The 21,628-nt window shown below is 39.0% G+C and overlaps 1 protein-coding gene across 5 annotated transcripts in view; it reads right to left on the bottom strand.

Moving 5' to 3' along the window:
• The window catches only part of DMGDH (dimethylglycine dehydrogenase), a 112,774-nt gene that overhangs the window by 8,179 nt on the left and 82,967 nt on the right, over positions 1 to 21,628 (bottom strand). For 3 of the 5 annotated variants that reach the window (XM_063811138.1, XM_063811137.1, XM_526883.9), the window contains 3 exons: positions 21,147 to 21,304; positions 18,998 to 19,057; positions 9 to 143 (listed from right to left, as the gene is read on the bottom strand). In XM_063811138.1, coding sequence (XP_063667208.1) covers positions 9 to 143; positions 18,998 to 19,057; positions 21,147 to 21,304 — 353 coding nt within the window. Of the gene's footprint in view, positions 1 to 8; positions 144 to 15,394; positions 16,410 to 18,997; positions 19,058 to 21,146; positions 21,305 to 21,628 lie in introns of those variants that run through there. The other 2 variants (XM_054684271.2, XM_009448966.5) reach the window with 1 other exon arrangement.

Here is a 21,628-nt window from a genome sequence, read left to right as displayed (position 1 = left end):
GCACTCACCTTGCCATTGTACCAGATGCTTTCATTTCCCTCTGGATCAACATCAACCGTTGCCAAGGTGAGGCAGACCAGTCTTCGTTTCAGCCCCTTGGCTTTAATCTGTTTCAGTGCTTGCTTTCCTATGAAGTCTGCTGGCTGCAGGAATCCAAGATAATGATGATGAATGAATGCTCAGACACCGTGACAAGGTTAGAGATGCAAGCATTTAAATTTGTCTTTCCTATTTTCTCGCCAATTACACATTAAATAAAAATACAGATTGGATCAAATGTCTAGACAAATATTTCTTAGTCCTCAAATGACAGTATCAGCCACCTATTCCTTCAGAATATGTTTGACTTAAGGGTAATAACTTGTGATGACAATTTACCAGAACCAGGCAGAAACCTAGGCAGAAAAACATAAGGCATGTTGCAATGGTGGATTATGAAAGTGACCCTTGTGTCTAATGGGTCTGGACAGTGGTACGGGCTGTCGGTAAGCAACGTGCAACTCAATTTCTACCTATAGAAAGTCTTTTACCTGAAGAAAATTCACTTTTTTGAAACATGGTGCTAAAACAAACCCAAAATGCAGTATTTTTTTTTCTTTTGCTTCTTCAGAATAATGACTCTGGAACGTATTTACCTATTGGATTGCATTCATTAGTTCATTCTGAAACCATTTATTGAGCCCCTACTATGTGTGAGGCATAATGCTAGGCCCTGTGTGGGTAACAAAATGAGTTAGACACAGACATTTTTATCAAAGAGTTTATTCTCTAACACTGTGCTTTTCAACCTTTTTTTTTTTTTTTTTTTTTTACTTCTTCCGTGCAACACATGACAGATGACATTCCTATTCCTAATACACCCCCATGGGCACACTCAGGGCCATTCCCAATGCAATCAATGCAAGGGAATGAGAGCGACATTGTTATAGGGATAACCTTGAATTCGTTCTTATGTGTTACAAAAAAAAAAAAAAGTAGGAATCAGGCAAACTGGAAGACTTCGCACTTACTGGTAATACACCTTAATACACCTTACCTGTGAGTAGGACACACAGGTAAGCAATGACTCCTCAGCAGAGACACTTAGCTAATAAGGGAGATAGAATTCTACTCAATCAAATGCCAGGAGACACATGGTAAGTGTGATAAACTAGTCAGAGGTGAAGAGAGAGCACTGAGAGTGAGCGCCCTGGAGGGAGGGCTGACATCCGTGGGAGGTTAGTATGAGACTTCTGCATACTCTGCCTAGACAAGCATCTCTTTTGTGAAGGAAGGGAAATTTGTGATATATAAATCGTATCTATGGTGAATGAGATTTAATCAGAGATCACAATGTGGAAAACAAGATTCTCCAAACAGTTCCCACAGACAGACTACTCTCTGAACGCAAAGAAAGGAAACAACCAAAAGCTTTAATTTCTTTATTGGCAATAAGAAAGAGTATTTCATGCCTAAGATGTCCTCCACCACTAACATTTAGGACTTACACAGTTCTTTCTGCACTTGAAACATTTAGGACTGAGTGTAATAAATCCCCTTAACCTCCAGAGAAGCAGCAGCAGGGGTCCTCACACAACCTCACCTGAGACCCCCCAGTCCATTCCTTTCCTAGTTTAGAACCTCTAGGATGAAACTACAATGAAATATGATTTCTATGGATAATCCAACTTTAAATTGCTGACCTACACAGGAAGTTAGAGAAAGTTTCCATTAGCCGAGGTTAAAATAATGTGCAAAATGAACATCCAATTCTTTCTCCTTCCCCAGGGTGATACAAACGGTAAGAACCAACTATAAAGCTTTATTATGAAGCCAGATCATGAAAATTTAAAGAAGATTGGAACCCGTGTTATTTAATATAGGACAAATGGGGGTGGGGAGTCACAGGAAGAGCTTGATTCACTTGAATTCATATACAGGATAAATTCATGATAACAAGTCATAACAAACCAAAGTTCACTATAGTTAAAACAGGCAGAGTTGACCCTTGAACAATACCACTTTAAGCTGCGGAGGTCCACTTACACGTGGATTTTTTTCAACTAAACACAAATAGAAAATACAGTATTCGTGGGATTTGAAACCCATGTATATGGAGGGGCTTTTTGTATATATGGGTTGGTGGTTCTTGAGTAAACCCAGATTTTGGTATATGTGGGGGTTCTGGAACCAATCCCCCACATACACAGAGGGATGACTATATCTAAGAATTCTATAACAGCAACATTTTTTTTTTGCTATCTTTTAAAAAGGAGACTTGCAATCATAGAATAATGATGACAAGGGGTGCTTTTTAGAGTTCTTGTCTACGTTGGAATCAATAACTATACTGAAAAAATTTTATGCCTTATTGTGCAGAGAAGCACTTAAACAATAGTCAGTGACCAAACTGACTTATACGGTGTGATTTATGGAATGCCAGCAGATCTGAAATTATTTCCTCACCTACCATCATGGAATCTGAATCTTTACCATTAGAGATTCATTTACAGCTTGAAGGTTCTTAATCTTCCTGAGTCCCCTATTAAATAATTTTCTTTCAATTATTTATTCAACTATTGTTAAGCCCCTGCTGAATATCAGATACTGTGTTAGGCAGGGGGTATTCAGAGCTTCAGAGAACATGATCTTGGGCCCAGTCCTGAAATTACTACATCTCCTCAATGTTTTAACAGAAAACAATGTTTTAACAGGAAAATGTTTTTCCTCAATGTTTTAACAGAAAAAAAGAACAATTTGAGATTATTGGAAACATAGCAGAACATGACACACAGTAGCATATCAATCAGCAATACAAATTTTGAAATATGACTCATGGTTGGTTCCTTGTGTTCTAGGGTGTAAAAATCACACAAGTTTTGTAAATCTAAAACAAAGAATATCTAATATGTGGAGGCAGAAATGCAAACAAATAGAAGCTTTGATAGAGGTATGGACAGTGGGGTCCCAAGGAAGAAAATGACCCAGTTCCGCCTGGGATGGGAGAGCGGGGATCGGGGCATTCTTTGAGTTGAGTTTTGAAAGACGAGTAGGTTTCATAAAACTACTGTCTGTACAGCCTTTCCCAAAAGTGTCTGTACTTACATTATAATTTGATCTACACAAAAACACCCCACAGATGCTGGATGTGGAGTCCAAGAGCAGTGCATTAACTCAGTCAAAGACAGGCAATCAACAAACTGGTTAAGAACCAAGATCTCAGGAGGCCTAGCCCTGTTCATTTCGCCTACTCTGAACAGCCCTAATGGAGCCACTTAAATCAATATCTGCTACACCTCTGGAGGCGATGTGGTGGAAGCTGGCCATGACCAGCTGGGGGTGCTGGATGAGAGCTATTGGGGCAGAGCTAGGCGAGGGTTGAGATGTGCTGGAAAAGGAGACTAACTCTACCTTTGTCAAATTCACAATTTTACCAAAGGCTAAGAAGGAACATCAGGTATTAGCTAACCATGAGGGAAACAGGAAAGGTGGGGGGAGAGTGGGCAAAAACTTTCTCTAGAAAAGAAAATAGAGTAGTAAATTCAGTTTAAAAAATAATAAAATATTAATCAGTAACATTTACAATTTCTTATGCCCTTGCTGTGTCACATACTAAAATGATGGCTTCACATTCAAGAGCTCATTTAATCCTCATGACAACACTTTAAGATGGATATTTTAATCCCCAGTTTATGAAAGACTAAACTGAAGCTCAGTTACATGACGAGATAAACCTGCACCTTTAGATTTTATCCATATTTTTTTAAATGCCTGTGCCTGGAGTCTATCATTAGAAAGTACTCTAAATAAAGTGCTTTAAATATTCTAAATAAAGAATGTTTCTTTTAAATGTCTTTTAGGTGGCCGGAACCTATTTTGAATGAATTTACTACAAAATAATATTTGTGTACTATGTAAAAGTATCTGAAAACATTCAGAATGTTAATATTAATGCAATTTGATATCTGTATTTGTATATCCCTAAATTAGGAATTAGGTCTTTTCAGTAATTTCATCCTCAGACATGAAATAAAACATATTCTAACAAAAACAACAGCAAAAATCTCATTGAAAGTAAGAAACACTTACTTTCTTTTTTCTTTTCTTTTCTTTTCTTTCTTTTTTTTTTTTTTTTGAGACAGAATCTCTCTCTGTCACCCAGGCTGGAGTGCAGTGGTCACAATCTTGGCTCACTGCAACCTCCACCTCCTGGGTTCAAGCAACTCTCTTGCCTCAGCCTCCTGAGTAGCTGGGACCAGGCACACACCACCAGGCCTTGCTAATTTCTGTATTTTGGATAGAGATGGGGTTTTGCCATGTTGGCCAGGCTGGTCTTGAACTCCTGACCTCAGATAATCTGCTTACCTCAGCCTCCCAAAGTGCTGAGATAACAGGTTTACAGGTATGAGCCACCGCACCCAGCTGGAACACTTCAATAAGTGCCATAAGTACAGACAGGAGGCTGCACCTGCCCATTGGCACAATCCCCCTGTCTCAAACCAACAAGGCTCCTGACTTAGGAAGATTTAAGTAAAGTGAGGGCATTTCATTTTCATTTTACTTGGCTTTGCTCCCAAGATTATAGATTTTACTGTACTATATAATTATTAATTATAAATGAGAGGAAAATGTGTCTAAAGGTTAATGCTGTAATTAAAATAGGTGCTTTCAGGATGACCCAAGAACAGAAGTATATTTCTTTAATAAGTCATTGCCAAATTAACTATATAAATAGCTATTAATATCTTTGAAAAATGTATAAATTTCTGGAACACTGAGACTGTAGCCTAAAAATAGTCTTGGCTTGTGTTTTTAAAATTTATTAATTTTAAATAGCAATATGAGTCATTAAAACATCCACCTGTAATACATACTAAATATAATATCTACCTATATGAAAACATTAAGTAGATTTTTAAGTGAAATATAATTACTCATCTCTCATTAGCTCTATTAAAGGAACCATATTACCTAAAAGCACATGTAAATTAAAGAAAGTAAATCAGTATATTTTTGGTTGTGATTCTTAGGGCAATGGAGAGCTCTGAGATATGTAGTTAAAATCAAATTTGACAGCAGCATGGTAGGCAGGGTCTGATATGGAGAGTCAGGGTAGTGGGCTATAAGACATTGGGGAGAGATTATGAAAATACAGTCTTGGACCTTTTCTTTTCCATCTATATGGAGTCAAAAACCCATCAGAAAATCCAAAGAAGTTATCAATTTTTTGATTGATTTTGTATCAGTCAAAATCTACTCATCTTTCAAAACTCAGCTCAAGCAACTTCTCTATACAATTGGTGATGATGGAATGCTGTCCCCAGCCCCACTCTGCCACCCCAGGTAGAACTGAGTCATATTCTTCCTTGAGCCCCCACTGTCCATACCTCTATCATAGCTTCTGTTTGTTTGCATTTCTGCCTCCACATGTTATTCTTTGTTTTAAATTTATAAAACTTTTGTGATTTTTTACACCCTCATAGAAAGTTCTAGAGACATAAGGGAATCCGTGTAACATCCTCTGTCCCAGTAAAGCTTCCTTGGGAATCAGGCACAGCACTGGTTGTGGAATCAGGCTACTGTGTCTTATAGGCGGGGAAGGGCTGCAGAGACTGTGGTCATCAGCTACTGTAAGTGGCAGAGTGGAGATGGAAATCCAGATGACAGGCTGTGCCACTATCCTTCAATACTTTCCTGAAAAGCTTCTCATTTAGAATGGATTTTGGATCATCATTTAAAGCAATCTGGGTGGGAATCCCATTGCAAAGCCTATGGCCATCACTCACCTACAGTCTATGACAATCTGCACTTTCTTCACTCAGTTGTGCAGTACCCTGTGCACCTGTGACACTGTTTATGCCTCAGGAAACTTATAATAAAGCCATAAACTGGATTCATTCATTTGGGGGAATGAATTCATTTAACATCCCCAACCCCCATAATAGACAAATTACAGCATTATTCATTTCATATTTACAGACTTAGAATCACAGGAGTCTTAAAGCAAGCAGAAAACTTAGTCCAAACACATTTTCCATATGAGAAAACTAAAGCCCTACAAAATTATGGATCTTGCCAGCAGCAACAAAGTGAGTTAGCACCAAACCTTAAACCCAAGCTTCTCAACTCTTGGTTCCTTTTCCACTATTCAGAGCTTCTTAACATTCCACGTAAGTTAACAATAACCACAATTTCAACATCTCCTTGATAGCAAAATTTAAAATTATTAGTTTAGCAACTAAGTTGGTTATTATTGGCTAGAAAATGAATATTCTCTGTATTAGTCTGCTCTTGCATTGCTATAAAGAAATACCTGAGACTGGGTAACATATAAAGAAAAGAGATTTAATTGGCTCATAGTTCTGCAGGCTGTACAGGAAGCATGATGCTGGCATCTGCTTGGCTTCTGAGGAGACCTTAGCAAGCAAAGTTAGAATCATGGTGGAAGGCAAAGGGGGAGCAGTACTTCACATGGCCGGAGAAGGAGCAAGAGATAGAGTGCAGAAAGATGTTACTCACTTTTATATGACCAGATCTCATGAGAACTCACTCACTATTGCGAGGACAGTACCAAGGGGGATTGTGCTAAACCAGTCATGAGAAATCTGCCCCCATGATCCAATCACCTTTCATCAGGCCCCACCTCCAACATTGGGGATTACAATTCAACATGAGATTTGGTGGGGAAACAGATACAAACCATATCATTACACCTCTGACCCCAAAATCTCACATCCTTCTTATATTGCAAACTACAATCATGCCTTCCCAGAGTTCCCCAAAGTTTTAGCTCATTTCAGCATTAACTCAAAAGTCCAAAGTCTCATCTGAGACAAGGCTAGTCCCTTCTGCCTATGAGCCTGTAAAATCAAAAACAAGTTAGTTACCTCTAAGATACAATGGGGATACAAGCACTGGGTAAACATTCCCATTCCAAAAAGGAAACATCAGCCAAAAGAAAGGAGCTATAAGCCCCACAGAAGTCAGAAACCCAGCAGGGAAGTCATTAAATCTTAAGGCTCCAAAATAATCTCCTTTGACTCCATATCTCACATCCAGGGCACACTGGTGTGCCCAAAAGCTTTGGGCAATTATGCTTCTGTGGCTTTGCAGGGTTCAGCCACCGTAACTGCTCTCATGGGCTGGTGTTGAATGCCTGCAGCTTTTGCAGGCTGAGGGTGCAAGCTGCTGGTGGGTCTACCATTCTAGGGTCTAGATGATGGTGGCTCTCTTCTCACAGCTCCACTAGGCAGTGCCCCAGTGGGGACTCTGTGTGGGGGCTCCAACCCCACATTTCCCCTCTACACTGTCTTAGGTAGACGTTCTCCATGAGGACTCCACCCTTGCAGCAGGCTTCTACTTGGACATCCAGGCATTTCCATACATCTTCTGAAATTTAGGTGGAGGCTCCCAAGCCTCAACTCTTGCACTTTGTGCACCCACAGGCTTAATATCATGTGGAAGCTGCCAAGGCTTATGGCTTGCACCCTCTGTAGCAGCAGCCCAAGCTTTACTAGGGCCCATTTGAGTCACAGCTAGAGCTGGAGCAGCTGGGATGCAGGGAGCAGTGTCCCAATGCCATGCAGGGCAGTGGAGCCTTGGGCCTGGCCCACAAAACATTCATTCCTCTTAGGCCTCTGGGGCTGTGATGATAGGGGTTGTTGTGAAGGTCTCTGAAATGCCTTCGAGACCTTTTTCCCCAGTGTTTTGGTTATCGGCACTTGGCTCCTTTTTACTTATGCAAATGTCTGCAGCCTGCTTGAATTCCTCCCCAGAAAATGGGCTTTTCTTTTCTACTACATGGTCAGGTTGCACATTTTCCAAACTTTTACACTCTGCTTCCCCTTTAAATATAAGTTCCAACTTCAGGTCATTTCTTTGTTCACACACATGAGCATTGACTGTCAGAAGTAGCCAGGCCACCTCTTGAATGCTTTGCTGCTTAGAAATTTCTTCCACTAGATACTCTAAATCATCAGTCTCAGTTTCTAAGATCCATAGATCCCTAGGGCAGGAGCACAATGCAGCCATGTTATTTGCTAAGGCATAACAAAAGTGACCTTTATTCCCATTCCCAATAAGTTCTTCATTTCCATCTGAGACCTCCTCAGTTTGGCCATCTCTGTCCATATCACTATCAGCATTTAGGTCACAACGATTCAATACATCTCTAGGGAGTTTCAAACCTTCTCTCATCTTCCTGTCTTCTTCTGAGCCCTCCACATCCTTCTAACCTCTGCCCATTACCCAGTTCCAAAGCTGCTTCCACATTTTCAGGTATCTTTATAGCAATATCCCACTCCTCTGTACCACTTTTCTGTATTAGTCTGTTCTCTCGCTGCTATAAAGAAATGCCTGAGACTGGGTAATTTATAAAGAAAATAGATTTAATTGGCTCACAGTTCTGTAGACTATACAGGAAGCAAGATGTGGGCATCTGCTTGGCTTCTGGGGAGGTCTCAGGGAACTTACGATCATGGCAGAAGGCAAAGGGGGAGCTGGCATGTCTTACATGGCAGGAGCAGGAGCAAGAGACAGGAGGGAGGTGCTACATACTTTTAAACAATTAGATCTCATGAGAACTCACTCACTATTGTGAGGACAGTACCAAAGGGGATGTTGCTAAATCATTCATGAGAAACCACCCCCATGATCCAATCACTTCCCACCAGGCTCCACCTCCAACAATGGGGATTACAATTTGGCATGAGATTTGGTGCAGACACAGATCCAAATCATATCACTCCCACATACAGGTAGTTTTCATTCTCTGCCCTTAGCAATTTAAAAGAAAGCACTCATATAGCATTTTTCTAACCAAAATTACTGACCAGTTAAAATTCCTTCTCAAAAGTCTTTAATATTACTAGAACAGGAACCATATTCACTAAAAAAGGGGGATAAAATAGAAACCTGGGAAAATAACTAAAATATAGTTCCTAAGCCAGGCAAGTAATCAGGCTAATTAGCATCCAAATCAAACTAGATTTTCAAAACTAAAGCCCCAATTACATGTCTTTAATATTAAATCTTACTAGATTTGATGTTAAAGAGAACACTTAATTTTTCGCTTTTTTAATCTAATGATTCAAAGGAAAACTGTGAAATGGACCTGTGGCTTTATCAGATTTATGTTTAAGTGCTTTGGCCAACAACTATAATATAGAGTTTTCATAATAGATTTCATCTCTCTAGAGTAGAGTGAAGAACAATTGCCCATTTGATATTTTAAGTATAGCACTTAAGCCTAAATGCAAAGTAAATAATAATCGAAGGAAATTTTAAAAGCATGAAGAAACGAGGCCTCAATAGGGACCCAAGATCTTCCTTACTGGGATCTTAAAAAAAGAAAAAGGATTTCATGTATAGTTCCTTTACTCTAAATGACTTATTTAGATTCAAATCAATAATATGGAAAGGAACTAACACTTAATGAGGTACCAAATGTTCTTTATCTCATCTAATACTTATGACAAATTTATGGAGTGAACATTTTCTTCATTTTACAGATGAGAAAACTGAAATGCTCATAGATTAAGCAATACATCTAGTCAGAATCAGTAAATGTCAGAGTCACAATTCAAACCCTTCAGCAAATATTTACAGAGCCCTCACTAGTGATCAGACACGGGGGTGAGGCTAAGGATTCTTGGCCTCTGTCCTCAAAGTTGAGGAGGTGGCCAGGAATATAAGGCGTGGTCAGTACCAGGGCAGAGGCAAGTGCAGAGTGCTATAGAAAACGGATTCTCAATACTCACCTGCCTCAATGACCACCTATATCTGAAGGGTCCAAAGCCATACTTCCAGAGCTAAGCTCTCCAAACCCACATGCTCAGATGCCTTCTGGGACTCTCTGCTTGGCTACCCCAGAGTCCTCCAACCCAAGTCCTGCCAATTTCCCACCCACACCCCTCCACCCGTGTTTCCTAGTTAATCCACAGTTCATTAACATCCTCCTCTCACCCCTTCACATGCAGTCCCTCATGTGGTATCCACCCTTCCTTCTAAATAGCACTCATTGCTCTTTCTTCTCCATCCTATGGCCACTGCTTTAGTTGAAGCCTTCGTCTTCTCTCCACTGGATTTATTTGATAATTAGGAGAATGATCTCCCAGTCACCAGACGAACTCACTTTTAATCTGTTTCCCATCACTAGAGTGTGACTCCTTACTCAAAATTCTTGGGTCACTCCCCAGGTTCTCCAGGATACACTCCAAATTCCTTAGCTTGGCACATGAGACCCTTCATAATGAGGGCCCAGAACTTTTCAAGTATCATCTTTTGACATTACTTTCAACAACAAAATATTTACTGGGCATCTGCTATGTGCCAGCCCTGAGCTAGGTGTTGGGGATAAAAATCATAAACAAAACATATGCTGTATTGCCAGCACCTGTACTCAGGAAGCTTACATTCTGTTCAAAAGAAAAACAGGAAAAATAAACAAAATAATGGCAAGCTCTAAGTGCTGTAAGGAGAATATAGCTGCAAAATTTTTAAAAATTATCCAGTAAAATCCAATGATGTTTTAAAAGGTGATATATCATCACCAAGTGGGTTTTATCCTAAAAATAAAAGGTTGGCACAATGTTAGAAAATTAATAAATGTAATAAACCATATAACAAAGTAAAACATACAAAATGATTATCTCAGTAGATGTGGAAAATCATTTGCTAAAATCCAATATCTATTCCTGATCTTTTTTAAAAATGTTAACACTAGGAATAGAAGCAAATGTCTTCAACTTGATAAAGAACTTCCAGGCAAGAATATAAGGCAAGCCCATCTTGGCCAACATGGTGAAACCCCGTCTCTACTAAAAAAATACAAAAAAAAATTAGCTGGGTGTGGTGGCACATGCCTGTAGTCCCAGCTACTTGGGAGGCTGAGGCAGAAGAATCGCTTGAACCCGGGAGGCAGAAGTTGGAGTGAGCCAAGATCGCGCCACTGCACTCCAGCCTGGAGACAGAGTGAGACTCCGTCAAAAAAAAAAAAGAATATAAGGCAAGAAAAAGAAATAAAAGATATCCAAATTAGAAAAGACAAAGAAAAGCTCTATTTTTATACAACATGATTGTCCATGTGACAATCCGATGGAATCTACAAAAATGCTACTAGAACCACTAAGCAGATTGAGCAAAGTTCCAAAATATAAGATCAACATATAAGACCAATTGTATTTCTATATTTTGGCAATAAACAACTGAAAATTGAAATTAAAAATACCATCTACAACAGTATCAAAACATGAAATACTTAAGGATAAATATGTTAAAAGATATGTAAGACCTGTATACTGAAAACTATAAAACATTTCTGACAGAAATAAAAGATGACCTGAATAAATGGAGAGATGGAACTTGTTCATGAATTGGAATACTTGAATTGACCTGTAGATAAAATGCAATTCCAATAAAGTCTAGCAGGTTTTTTGGTACACATCGACAAGCTGATTCTAAAATTAATGAAATTCAAAGGACCTAGAATAGCCAAAACAGCTTTAAAAAAGAGAACAAAGTTGCAGGGCTATCACAACCTTATTTGAGCAACAGTAATCAAGACACTGTAGTATTGGCATTTGGAAAGATAAACAGATATACAGAATACAACAGAGTCCAGAAATAGACCTACAAACAAATGGACAAAGATATAAACATACTGACAAAGATATAAAGGCAATGAAATTCAGAATATATAGTCTTTTCAACAAATGGTGCTGAAAGCAATTGGTTATCCAAGTACAAATAAATAAAACTTCAGTCCATACCTCGTACCAGATACAAGATCAACTAAAAATGGATCATAGACCTAAATGTAAAAAGTAAAATAATAAAACTTCTAGAAGAAAACATAGCAGAAAATCTTTATGACTTTGGATTAGGCAAAGATTTCCTAGATATGAACCAAAAGCATGATTCATAAAAGAACAATTGATAAGAACTTTAAAATTCAAAAATTAAAAATGGCTCTTTGAAAGACACAATGAGACAAATGAAAAGTCAAGACATCTGAAAAAAAATTTGCAAAGCATGTATCTGATAAAGAATACAGAAAGCACTTTAAAAACTCAATTAAAAAAACAAACCCTAGGTAGATTTAACCAGACATTTCACAAAAAAAGATATAGAAATGGCAGGGAGGCACATCAAAAAATGTCCAACATCATTTGACATTAAGGAAATAAATTAAAACCATCATGAGACATCACTACATATCTCTTAGAATAGCTAAAGTTAAAAAGACTGACCATGAAAAGTATTTGACAAGGATGTAGAGGAGCTGGAACTTCACATACTGCTGGTAGGACTATAATATATCAAATGGCACACAGCTTGGCAAAACGGTTTCTTACAAAGTTACCATACACTTTTATTTTATTCAGTCATTTCACTCCTAGGTATTTACCTAGGGAAAAGAAAGCCTATGTTCATACAAATACTTGTACACAAACGTTCACAGTGTCAGCTGACTTTTGAACAACTCAGGTTTGAACTGCACGGGTCCACTTATATGTGCATTTTTTTCAACCAAGCAGATCAAAAAGACAGTATTTGCAGGATGCAAAACCCAACTTTTTCTATAGGCAGTTTCCACAGACAAACTGCCAGACTTCAAGCAAATTTTGGTACCCTTGGGCAGTCATAGAACCAATCCTCCAGGTATACCAAGAGACTACTGGAGTTTTATTTGTAATAGCCCTAAACTGGAAACATCCCAAATATTTATCAATGAGTGAGTACATAAACAAATTGTAGTATATCCATACAATGGAATACTACTTGCTATAAAAGGGAATTATTATTTTTTTTGAGGCAGAGCCTTGCTCAGTTGCCCTGGCTGGAGTGCAGTGGCACAAACATGACTCACTGCAGCCTTGACCTCCCAGGCTCAAGCAGTCCTCCTTCCTCAGCCTCTCAAGTAGCTACAACTACAGGCATGCGTCACCATGCCCGGCTAATTTTTTGTGGAGACGGAAGTCTCACTATGTTGCCCAGTCTGGTTTCAAACCTGGGTTGAGGCGATCCTTCCACCTCCACCTCCCAAAGTGCTGGGATTACAGGTATGAGATGCCACTGGGAATGATCTATTAATAAACATAACAACACAAATGACTCTCAAGTTATGCCGAGGGAAAGAATTAACACACAAAAAAAGCATATACTCTACGATTCCATTTTTATAGATTTTGCATTTATTCTAAAAATTGCAAAATAACCTATAGTCTCAGACATAAATTGTTGCCTGGGGGGTAGGTGAGGCTGTGGGGAGGGTGGCGGGTAGGGATCACAAAGGGGCATGAACACCCTGGGGATGAGGGATAGGTTTACTATCTTCACTGCGGTGATGGTTTCACTGCTGTATCATGTACTAAAACTTATCAAATTGCTTACTTTAAATATGCCAATTATTGCATGTTCAAATACACTGTTAAAATAATAATAAAAATAAAAGCAATCTTAAAAATTATTTCAATTCATTCCTAGACCTGGGTTTCCATGGATATGCAAATTTGAAAGCAGTCAGCTAAACTTCACATTTCAGCTCTTAGGGTAGAAACAAAGTACTGTTTCATAACAGAAATTGGATATATATGAAAATAATGATTCAATGGCTTTAGTTTAATGTATCCTGACAGGTGTTTCAGGAATGGTCAACTACACTTCAGCTAGGTTTTACTTCTTTCCTCTTCCTTTCCTTCTCTTCCCCTCCCCTCCTTTCTCCTCTCCTTCCCCTTATCACTCAGCAATGAAAATGGGTAACAGAATAAGGATAGCTTAATTCAGATGACACAATTATGTGGCTCATAAAGATAACATGGCACCAATGTCTTCAACCACTCTGTTGGAGGCATTCCATAGGATTTTAGACTTGCAAAAGTAGCCTTCTTTTACAGATTAAAAATCTCAGGCATTAAAATCAAGTTAAATGGCTTTCCTGGGCCACGCAGCTAGAATTTGGTGACTTAAAAAAAATTCACTTACTACCCAGTTCTAAAAGAAAAAACAAAGATATGGGGCAGAATACGAACCTGTAGCCTAGCTGGAATAGGCTCTAGATCTATTAATTTACATCCATTCCACCACAGTTCTATAGCACCATCCTCTGACCAATCCACATGTTTTTCTACTTTCCTATGTACTTTCAAGACTGAAGTTGGTACGAAGTTATAAGAACTAAAACAGTGGTTCTCAATATTCACTGCGTTTAAAAAAAAAAAAAATCACCTGTGGAGCTTTAAAAAGGAACCATGGACCCTACACCTAGAGAAAATCTAATTGATTTGGGGTAGGTCCATGTTCTTAAATAAACTGCATTGAAACTACCTGGAGGGCTTATTAGAATAGATTGTTGGGCCAAGTGCAGTGACTCATGCCTGTAATCCTAGCACTTTGAGAGGCTGAGGCAGGCGGATCACCTGAGGTCAGGAGTTCAAGACCAACCTGGCCAACGAGGTGAAACCTTGTCTCTACTAAAAATACAAAAATCAACCGGGCATGGTGGCGGGTTCCTGTAATACCAGCTATTGGGGAGGCTGAGGCAAGAGAATTGCTTGAACCTGGGAGGCGAAGGTTGTAGTGAGCCAAAATTGCACCACTGCACTCCAGCCTGGGCGATAGGGCAAGACTCCGTCTCAATAAAAATAGTTAGATAGATAGATAGATAGATAGATAGATAGTTGGGCTCCACCCTGGCAGCTTCTGATTTTGGGGGTCTGGGATGGTACTCAACAATTTGAATTTTCTAGCAGGTCCCAGGTGACAGTGATGCTGCTGGTCTGTGGACCACACCTTGAGAACTACTTGAGTAGTTTTTAGTTCTTTTAGTTCAGGTAATTTTTAGTTCTTCAGGATAATATGTTCAGCCAGCTGAAAATCTTTGCTTGAAAACAGTAATTCTCCATCTCTGCAGAATCACCTGGGGAATTAAAAACAACTGATGCCTGAGTCCCTACAAGAGCTTCTTTTTTAATTGATCTTGGGTGTAGCCTGGGCCTTGGGATTTTAAACAGCAAAATATTATTTAAAAGAATCATACCCCAGATGATTCTAATGTCCAGCCAGGGCTAAGTATCACTGAAAATTTTCTGCCTCCTCAATTCTTATTACCATTTACCTCAAATTTCCCAAAGAGAATTGGATACTTTGACCACTATATTAACAATTTCTTTCTAACTTGTTGTCTATGAACAATGGTTTAATTCCACTTTGATTTTTTTGTTTTTTTAACACTCTGATGTTTTAATAATAGCTAATATTTACTGAATACCTGGGGTGTAGAAGGCTTGGTGCTAAGTGCTTTACCTCTTTACCAGTTTTTTGGGGTTGTTTTGTTTTTGGTTATCGAACAGTTATGCTTTAAATATTTCCTCCAAAAGAGACCCTGCATTTTCTAGAATCAACATTGCCTTATAACTTATGTTTAATAGAGATTACATTTTATTCTGTTTCTACTAGTTAGAAGCTCTACACGGGGAGAGAGGGGAAGGAGAGAGAAAAAGGGAAAGAGAGGGAGAAGGAGAGAGTGAGAAAAAGAGGGAGAAACATATTATAGAAAACAAATTCTTCTGATGTGCTTCAACACATTACGTTTAATACTTGAGTCTCTGTGAATCTTCGTGGAGGTTCTCCAGAAATGGACAAAAATTCAATATTTCCACAATGAAAATTCCAGGAATACCTATGACTCCATCCAAAGGCAGCTGATTTTCCTTTTGCTCTTGATTAATGCATTTCTTCCATCTCCAACTAAACAAAGGCTACTGATTTTCCTCCCAAAAGTTACTTCCTTTGGAACATACCAAAAATACCATTGAGAACAATGATATGAGTTGTTTCAGGTGAAGCGTTTTTAGTTAAGAAGATTTTAAAAGTACAGATTCAATTATTTTTACCGCAGCTTTGGTCAAGGCTTCCTGGCAGGGCTCTACGGAGCACTTCCCACAAGATGGCAGTGTTGTACGCGGCTGGAGAGCCCTCCACTTGCGGAAGGGTTATCTTCACAATTACGGCTAAGAACGTATCCCTACAGCTTTAGTTCCTGAAATATTATTTGTTTCCAGGTTCATGAGATCTGAGAGCCATCAGGAGTATATCTTTAACATTTAGATCTATGGGTTAGCAAGGTGTCTAATCAGCGGTACTTAATAAATGTCTACTAGATGAACGGATGAATGAATGATACATGTGTATCAGCTTCACATAAGCCAACAGCAGGGGAAGGAGGTTGGAACAACTCCAAGACGGAAGGAAGCAAGGGCCACTGCGCCGTCTCCCTTTGTGATGAAAGAGTTCTTCAGTACTCCATTGTTCTTTTCCCTACTTGCTTACAGGTTTTGACAAGAACACGATTCACCCTAATAAGGCCTGATGGCCCATCTGCTCACCCAGCCATTTTCCTCCTTAAAATGGGCAAAGCAGCTATTCTGATCCTATCATAAAACACAAAATTAGTTACAGCAAAAACATGTGGGGGAAATGTCTATTAATAAAAGGTAGTCCATACAAATAATATATGTTACGAGAGAGAGAAATTCTTGGGCAGTCTTTCAAGTCTGATAAGCCCACTGTGGAAAAGGACTTTGTGGGGAAAAGTGGTGGGTGGGAAAGCTCCACGATGAGGTCAGAGGGTGGCGTTCGACCTAAGCTAAAGCAATGGCCTCCCCCAGGTCACTTTCCCTCTCTGTGCTTCAGTTTCCTCTGCTTCAGATGGGGGAGGGGAGTACCAGCTGATCCCCAGGGACCCATCTAGCTCTGACACAGTCAGCTTCTACCTTTTCTTCACATTATGGCTTAAACGATCATAGTGTAAATGCCTAAGGGCCAACCAGAGAATTCTAAATGTTTGCTCTGAAGGGAAAGAAATAACTGATTTCAAACAATTGTAAAATGCCAGGGTTTTTGCTGCGTTTGTTTTGGTATCAAATATAAATATCTCTCTGTATTAGCTGTTGCTTCTGTTCTCCTATAGCATCGATTTTCCGAAGCAATATAGGCTTACAGTATTTAAAATGTTGTATGAAGCTAGTTTGGGTAACATTTTGGTTTTTAGGCACAGGACTTGAATGGTCAAGTTACAAAGTTTAGTTTGTAATGTTAATAAGGTTTCCAGGAATCCGTTTCACATTATAGACTGCTACGAAACCACCAAAGTTGATCTAATCTATTCACCTGTCTTGGAGATTAGCAAGCATCATTATGAGTAGGTTAATACCAACTAGCCACTTGAATTGACGTAATTGAAAAAGACTGGCTCAGTTGGGGGCCAGGTCCTTGGGCTACAAGGACCTTTACCCTATAAAATCATTAGGAATTAACTTTGTGACACTTGAATGAGAAACAACAATTCAGAAATTATAAAAACATGCCAGAAATAAAAATTAGTATCTGCTAAACAACTAACTACGTTCTGAGATGAGCTTTGCTTATTTGGCTGTATAACTTAACTAACAAAGACACAATCCACCCCTGCTAATAATCATAAAAGATATTTGAAAATCCCATTTCAATACGAAGGGATTATTTATCTATGCCTTATCTCCAAACAATAATATCCGAACACTGAAGCAAAAGAATCAGTTATCTATCTACCTACTGGTGACCAACAACAGAAATTTAGCACTTTCAAGAGTTGGGCCATTTTTAACCTTATTTGAAACAGCTAAAGTAAGGCTTCTGCTATCAGAGGGAGCAATCTGCTGCTAGGGTCTGCCCAAATTCCAAGCACCTGCTTTCTCTGGTCTGGAGGCAGATGGTACATCATAAAAATAAAAGCCATGGGGAGAATGTACAGAAAGATATTCCCTTTAAAACCCTTTAGGAGGTTCGTTTTCCTAAAATCTCATACTATAAATACACATGTTTTATGTTAATATTATAGCTCAGAATTTGGGAACCGACGCAGGGTCATGAAAAAGGTTTCCTTGGCCTGATTGAGTCATATACATGTATTCACGTATTTCCACAGGATGGGAAATCAGTCTTTAGTTTATAACCATCTAAGGTAGGACATTTTATTTTTGGAGTTCTAACAAACATCCCAAACAGTAGTCGCTGCTGCCCTTATTCTTCAATACTACCACTCACCACAGCTCTATTAAGTTCTTTTATTATAACTCTTAGGCACTGCTCAATGGAGTAACCTCATTTATATTTGTAAGGCTTGTACAGATGAGCTTGGCTGTAATAAATTGGCCTCATGATATGCTTTTCCACTATAATTATTTAGAGTAATGCTTCTCAAACCCTAGATGCATCAGAATCCCCTGCAGGGGTTGTTAAAACAGATTTGTTGGCCTGACTCCCAGAGATTCTGATTTAGTAGTTCTAGGGTGGGACCTGAGAATTAGCATTTCTAACAAGCTCCCAATGAGGCTGATGCTGTTAGTCTGAAGGCTACATTTTAAGAACCACTGATGTAGGAGTTCCCTTTGGAGTGTCTTATCGGTTATGATTATTTGGGCTTGTATTAGCTTCTCAGTTAATACCCATTTTATGCCGAAAATGTTTGAAACGTGTTATTTGCTTATATTCAGATGTTGCAGTTACACACAAAGATGCTTGACAAGCAGATGGACAGATATGCTGAAGTGAGGCTACTCCACACTGTGAGTATCCAGAAGGATCAATGAATGCAGTATGTTTGATCAGCTAATGTGCAATTTCCCAAGTCACCGGGAGTTACTGCAAAATACGCAACATGGCGCACTTCCAACATAAATGTCTACTAGAATCTGACAGATAATCTTCTTATCCTTACTAATTTTTATCTTAGAATTTAGATTTAGCCCTTAAAGATGCTGGATTCTGCTATCTTAAATCTGTAAGCACACTCCAATAGTTTGAACTAAGCAAATGTTGACAAAAGAGTAATATGACACAATTGAGCAATGCTAGTATTTATGTTCACCTTGTTTCTCCTATAATCCATACTTGGTTAAATTTTAAAGAATGGCTCTGTCACAAAATAGCATCATAATGTTAAGATTTACTTCAAGCACACTTTGGAATGTAAACATACCTTATTTAACTTCACAAAATATTCCAGTCCAGCTTCCAAAGGATTTGTATCACAGTTCATCTAAAAAGGAAACACACATTTTAAATCTTAGATGAGTGCAAGTCATTTTGGTAACATCACTTTCATATTTGTTTTTAGGAGAAAGAACACTTTTTGATTTTTCAACACAGATTCTAAAGAAAGGCAAACTATAGACCGGTTTTGAAAACAATTTTTTAATCCAAAATTCGATGTAGCCTTTCAGCAAAACTGGTCATTTGAATATAACAAATATAGAAACTAAAATTCACTGTGTTTCCACAGCTCTCCCATTTTAATACACATCTGAGGGAATGTACGTGATGTTTCTTCTAGAAACAAGATTTTCACATGCTTTTCTGCAATAATTTTACATAACTACGTTTTGAAAAGTTATTAAACAATTTACTTATCTTACAATTCACCAAGAATCAGGGTAAGGTGGAGGGAAAGCAGATAGTAGGAAGGTGGCTGATAGAGTTCAGGAGAGGAGAAAGGAATAAGCGGAGTTTGAATCTGTATCTCTTCAAATGTGGCCAAGTCACTGTAATAGCTACCAAGTCAGGGCTAACGCCAATATTTGGTAATAGACCTGAAGTTAATGGTTTTTTTCTTTCTTTGTTTTGTTGTTTTCTTCGCAGTGAGAGAACAAGTCTAAACCCCCTACAAGTAGTCAAACTTTTAAAGCAACACAGCACCTGCATAAACCAAATGAAAGTACGCTTGTTTTATATGACGTAAAACGTTGCCTCATATTTCTTAATCAATTTGAGCTATTCTAAAATTATATTTATCTGTTCAAAATTTCAGAATTTCTTCAAAGAAAAAAATAAAAATGAAGCACAGAGGATTGCAGTACCAACACTAGAGGGCGCTCTGGCACTGCTGGGAAATCGGAGGGACGGGAGAAGGAGAAAAGCTCTCCAGAGGAGGTCGCAGGGAGAGGAAATCTGAGAAAATAAAAGGCAGGAGGATGGAGAAATGTCTGACTCCCAAAGGGCTGCTCCTGCTGCTTCATTCCTCGGAGAGTGTGGGGACCGCGCTGTCCTCCGTTTCTGTCCCTGCGCCTAGCCTCGCCTCAGTCCCCAGTTGTAGCTAGAGAATCCCCTAATAGGGGACCTCTCGTGGAGAGCTTGCCCACTTGCTTCTGCGTACTCTAAATGCCCTTGGGTCTCTGCCTGGGCTTTGAAACACACTCTCCCCTTCAATCAAATGCACTTTATTATGTGCTTGGCACTTCCTAGACTCTCTCTACTATCTATGATAATTCTGTAGCATAAAAAAATCCATTTTTTAGAAAAGTAAACAGAAGTTCTGGAGGGTTAGGCCAGATAGCTGGTGCGTGGTGGAGGAAAAATTCAAACCCAAGAGTCCCTGCTCTGAGTCCATCTTTTACCACTATCCCTTATCTTACCTTTCAGGCCTAAAACCTCAGTGTCTTCCAAAGAAACAACTACCGAATCTGAACTAGTGAATGGGTCCAGGGATAGCCTGCCATATTGGAAATAAAGTAGGAGAACAGAGTTTAAACCACAGGCTGGCCACTTACTAGGTAATCTGGACCAAGTGGTTCTCTAAGTCTCAGTGTTATTATGTGTAAAATAGAGGTAATGGAGAGTTGAGAAGGAAAATGAAATCATGCATATGAAAATATGTAAATGGTTAAAGCACTATACAAATAGAAACTCTTAATAACCATTATTAATGGTGGAGGAAGGCTGGACCACCACATTCTGGACCATCAACCCTGCCCCTCAGAAAGGAGTGTTAATTCACCAAAAGGTACAAGATAAGAAGAAAATGAAGACGGGCAAAATGACAGAGGAGAGATTTTGAAAAGTGTTACTCTAATCCCATGAGGCAAGCCGGCTCCCCAAAGTCCAAGACAGTTATCTAGGGCTGTCAGCCAACTAGGATGAATTAAGGCAAAATAAACATATGTCAGAATTCCACTGAACTTTCACTTGAGAAATTAAGGAGAAAAACCTCTTCCCCTAATGAAATAAAGTTATCTAATGATATGTAATTTCTCTTACAGCCAAAACCAATGTTATTGCAGTTCAAACCAGCCCTTATATAAAAATGAGATAAATAAACATAAAATGTTAATAAAGATGCTAGCATTTCAAACCTCTAACCCCCAGGCTCTGAAGGCTTTCTCCAGGCGTAAGGCATTCATGGCATAGGTTCCAAAATTGTCGATTCCCTCCTCTTGGCCTGCATTCATGATAGCGTCATACAGCGCCACAGAATCTTCTCTTCTGTGATACAGCTCCCAACCCAGCTCACCTGAAATAAACCCACAGGTGCCGCAGCACGGCAAGAACAATGATCACTAGATCTAATGTGCATTAGCTAGAACACATAAAAGCAGGAGAAATTCCACTTATGCAACACAGACATTGTCAGTCTCTAAAAAGACCAGCTCACAAAAAGTTACAAGACCCCACTGCAAAGAAGCCCACCATATCACAGATGCATTTGTGCCGATCCTGACTCCCATGTAGATGGTGGTATGCAGGACACCTCTTGTCATGACACAGAAAGACTATAATGCAGGAATTAATCTCCACCCTGGACCCCAGCTTTCTAATGAGGCTTGACTGTTTTCTG

This window comes from Pan troglodytes, chromosome 4 (genome assembly GCF_028858775.2).
Source record: "Pan troglodytes isolate AG18354 chromosome 4, NHGRI_mPanTro3-v2.0_pri, whole genome shotgun sequence".
NCBI lineage: Eukaryota > Metazoa > Chordata > Mammalia > Primates > Hominidae > Pan > Pan troglodytes.
This window is presented reverse-complemented; position numbering and strand designations above follow the sequence as displayed.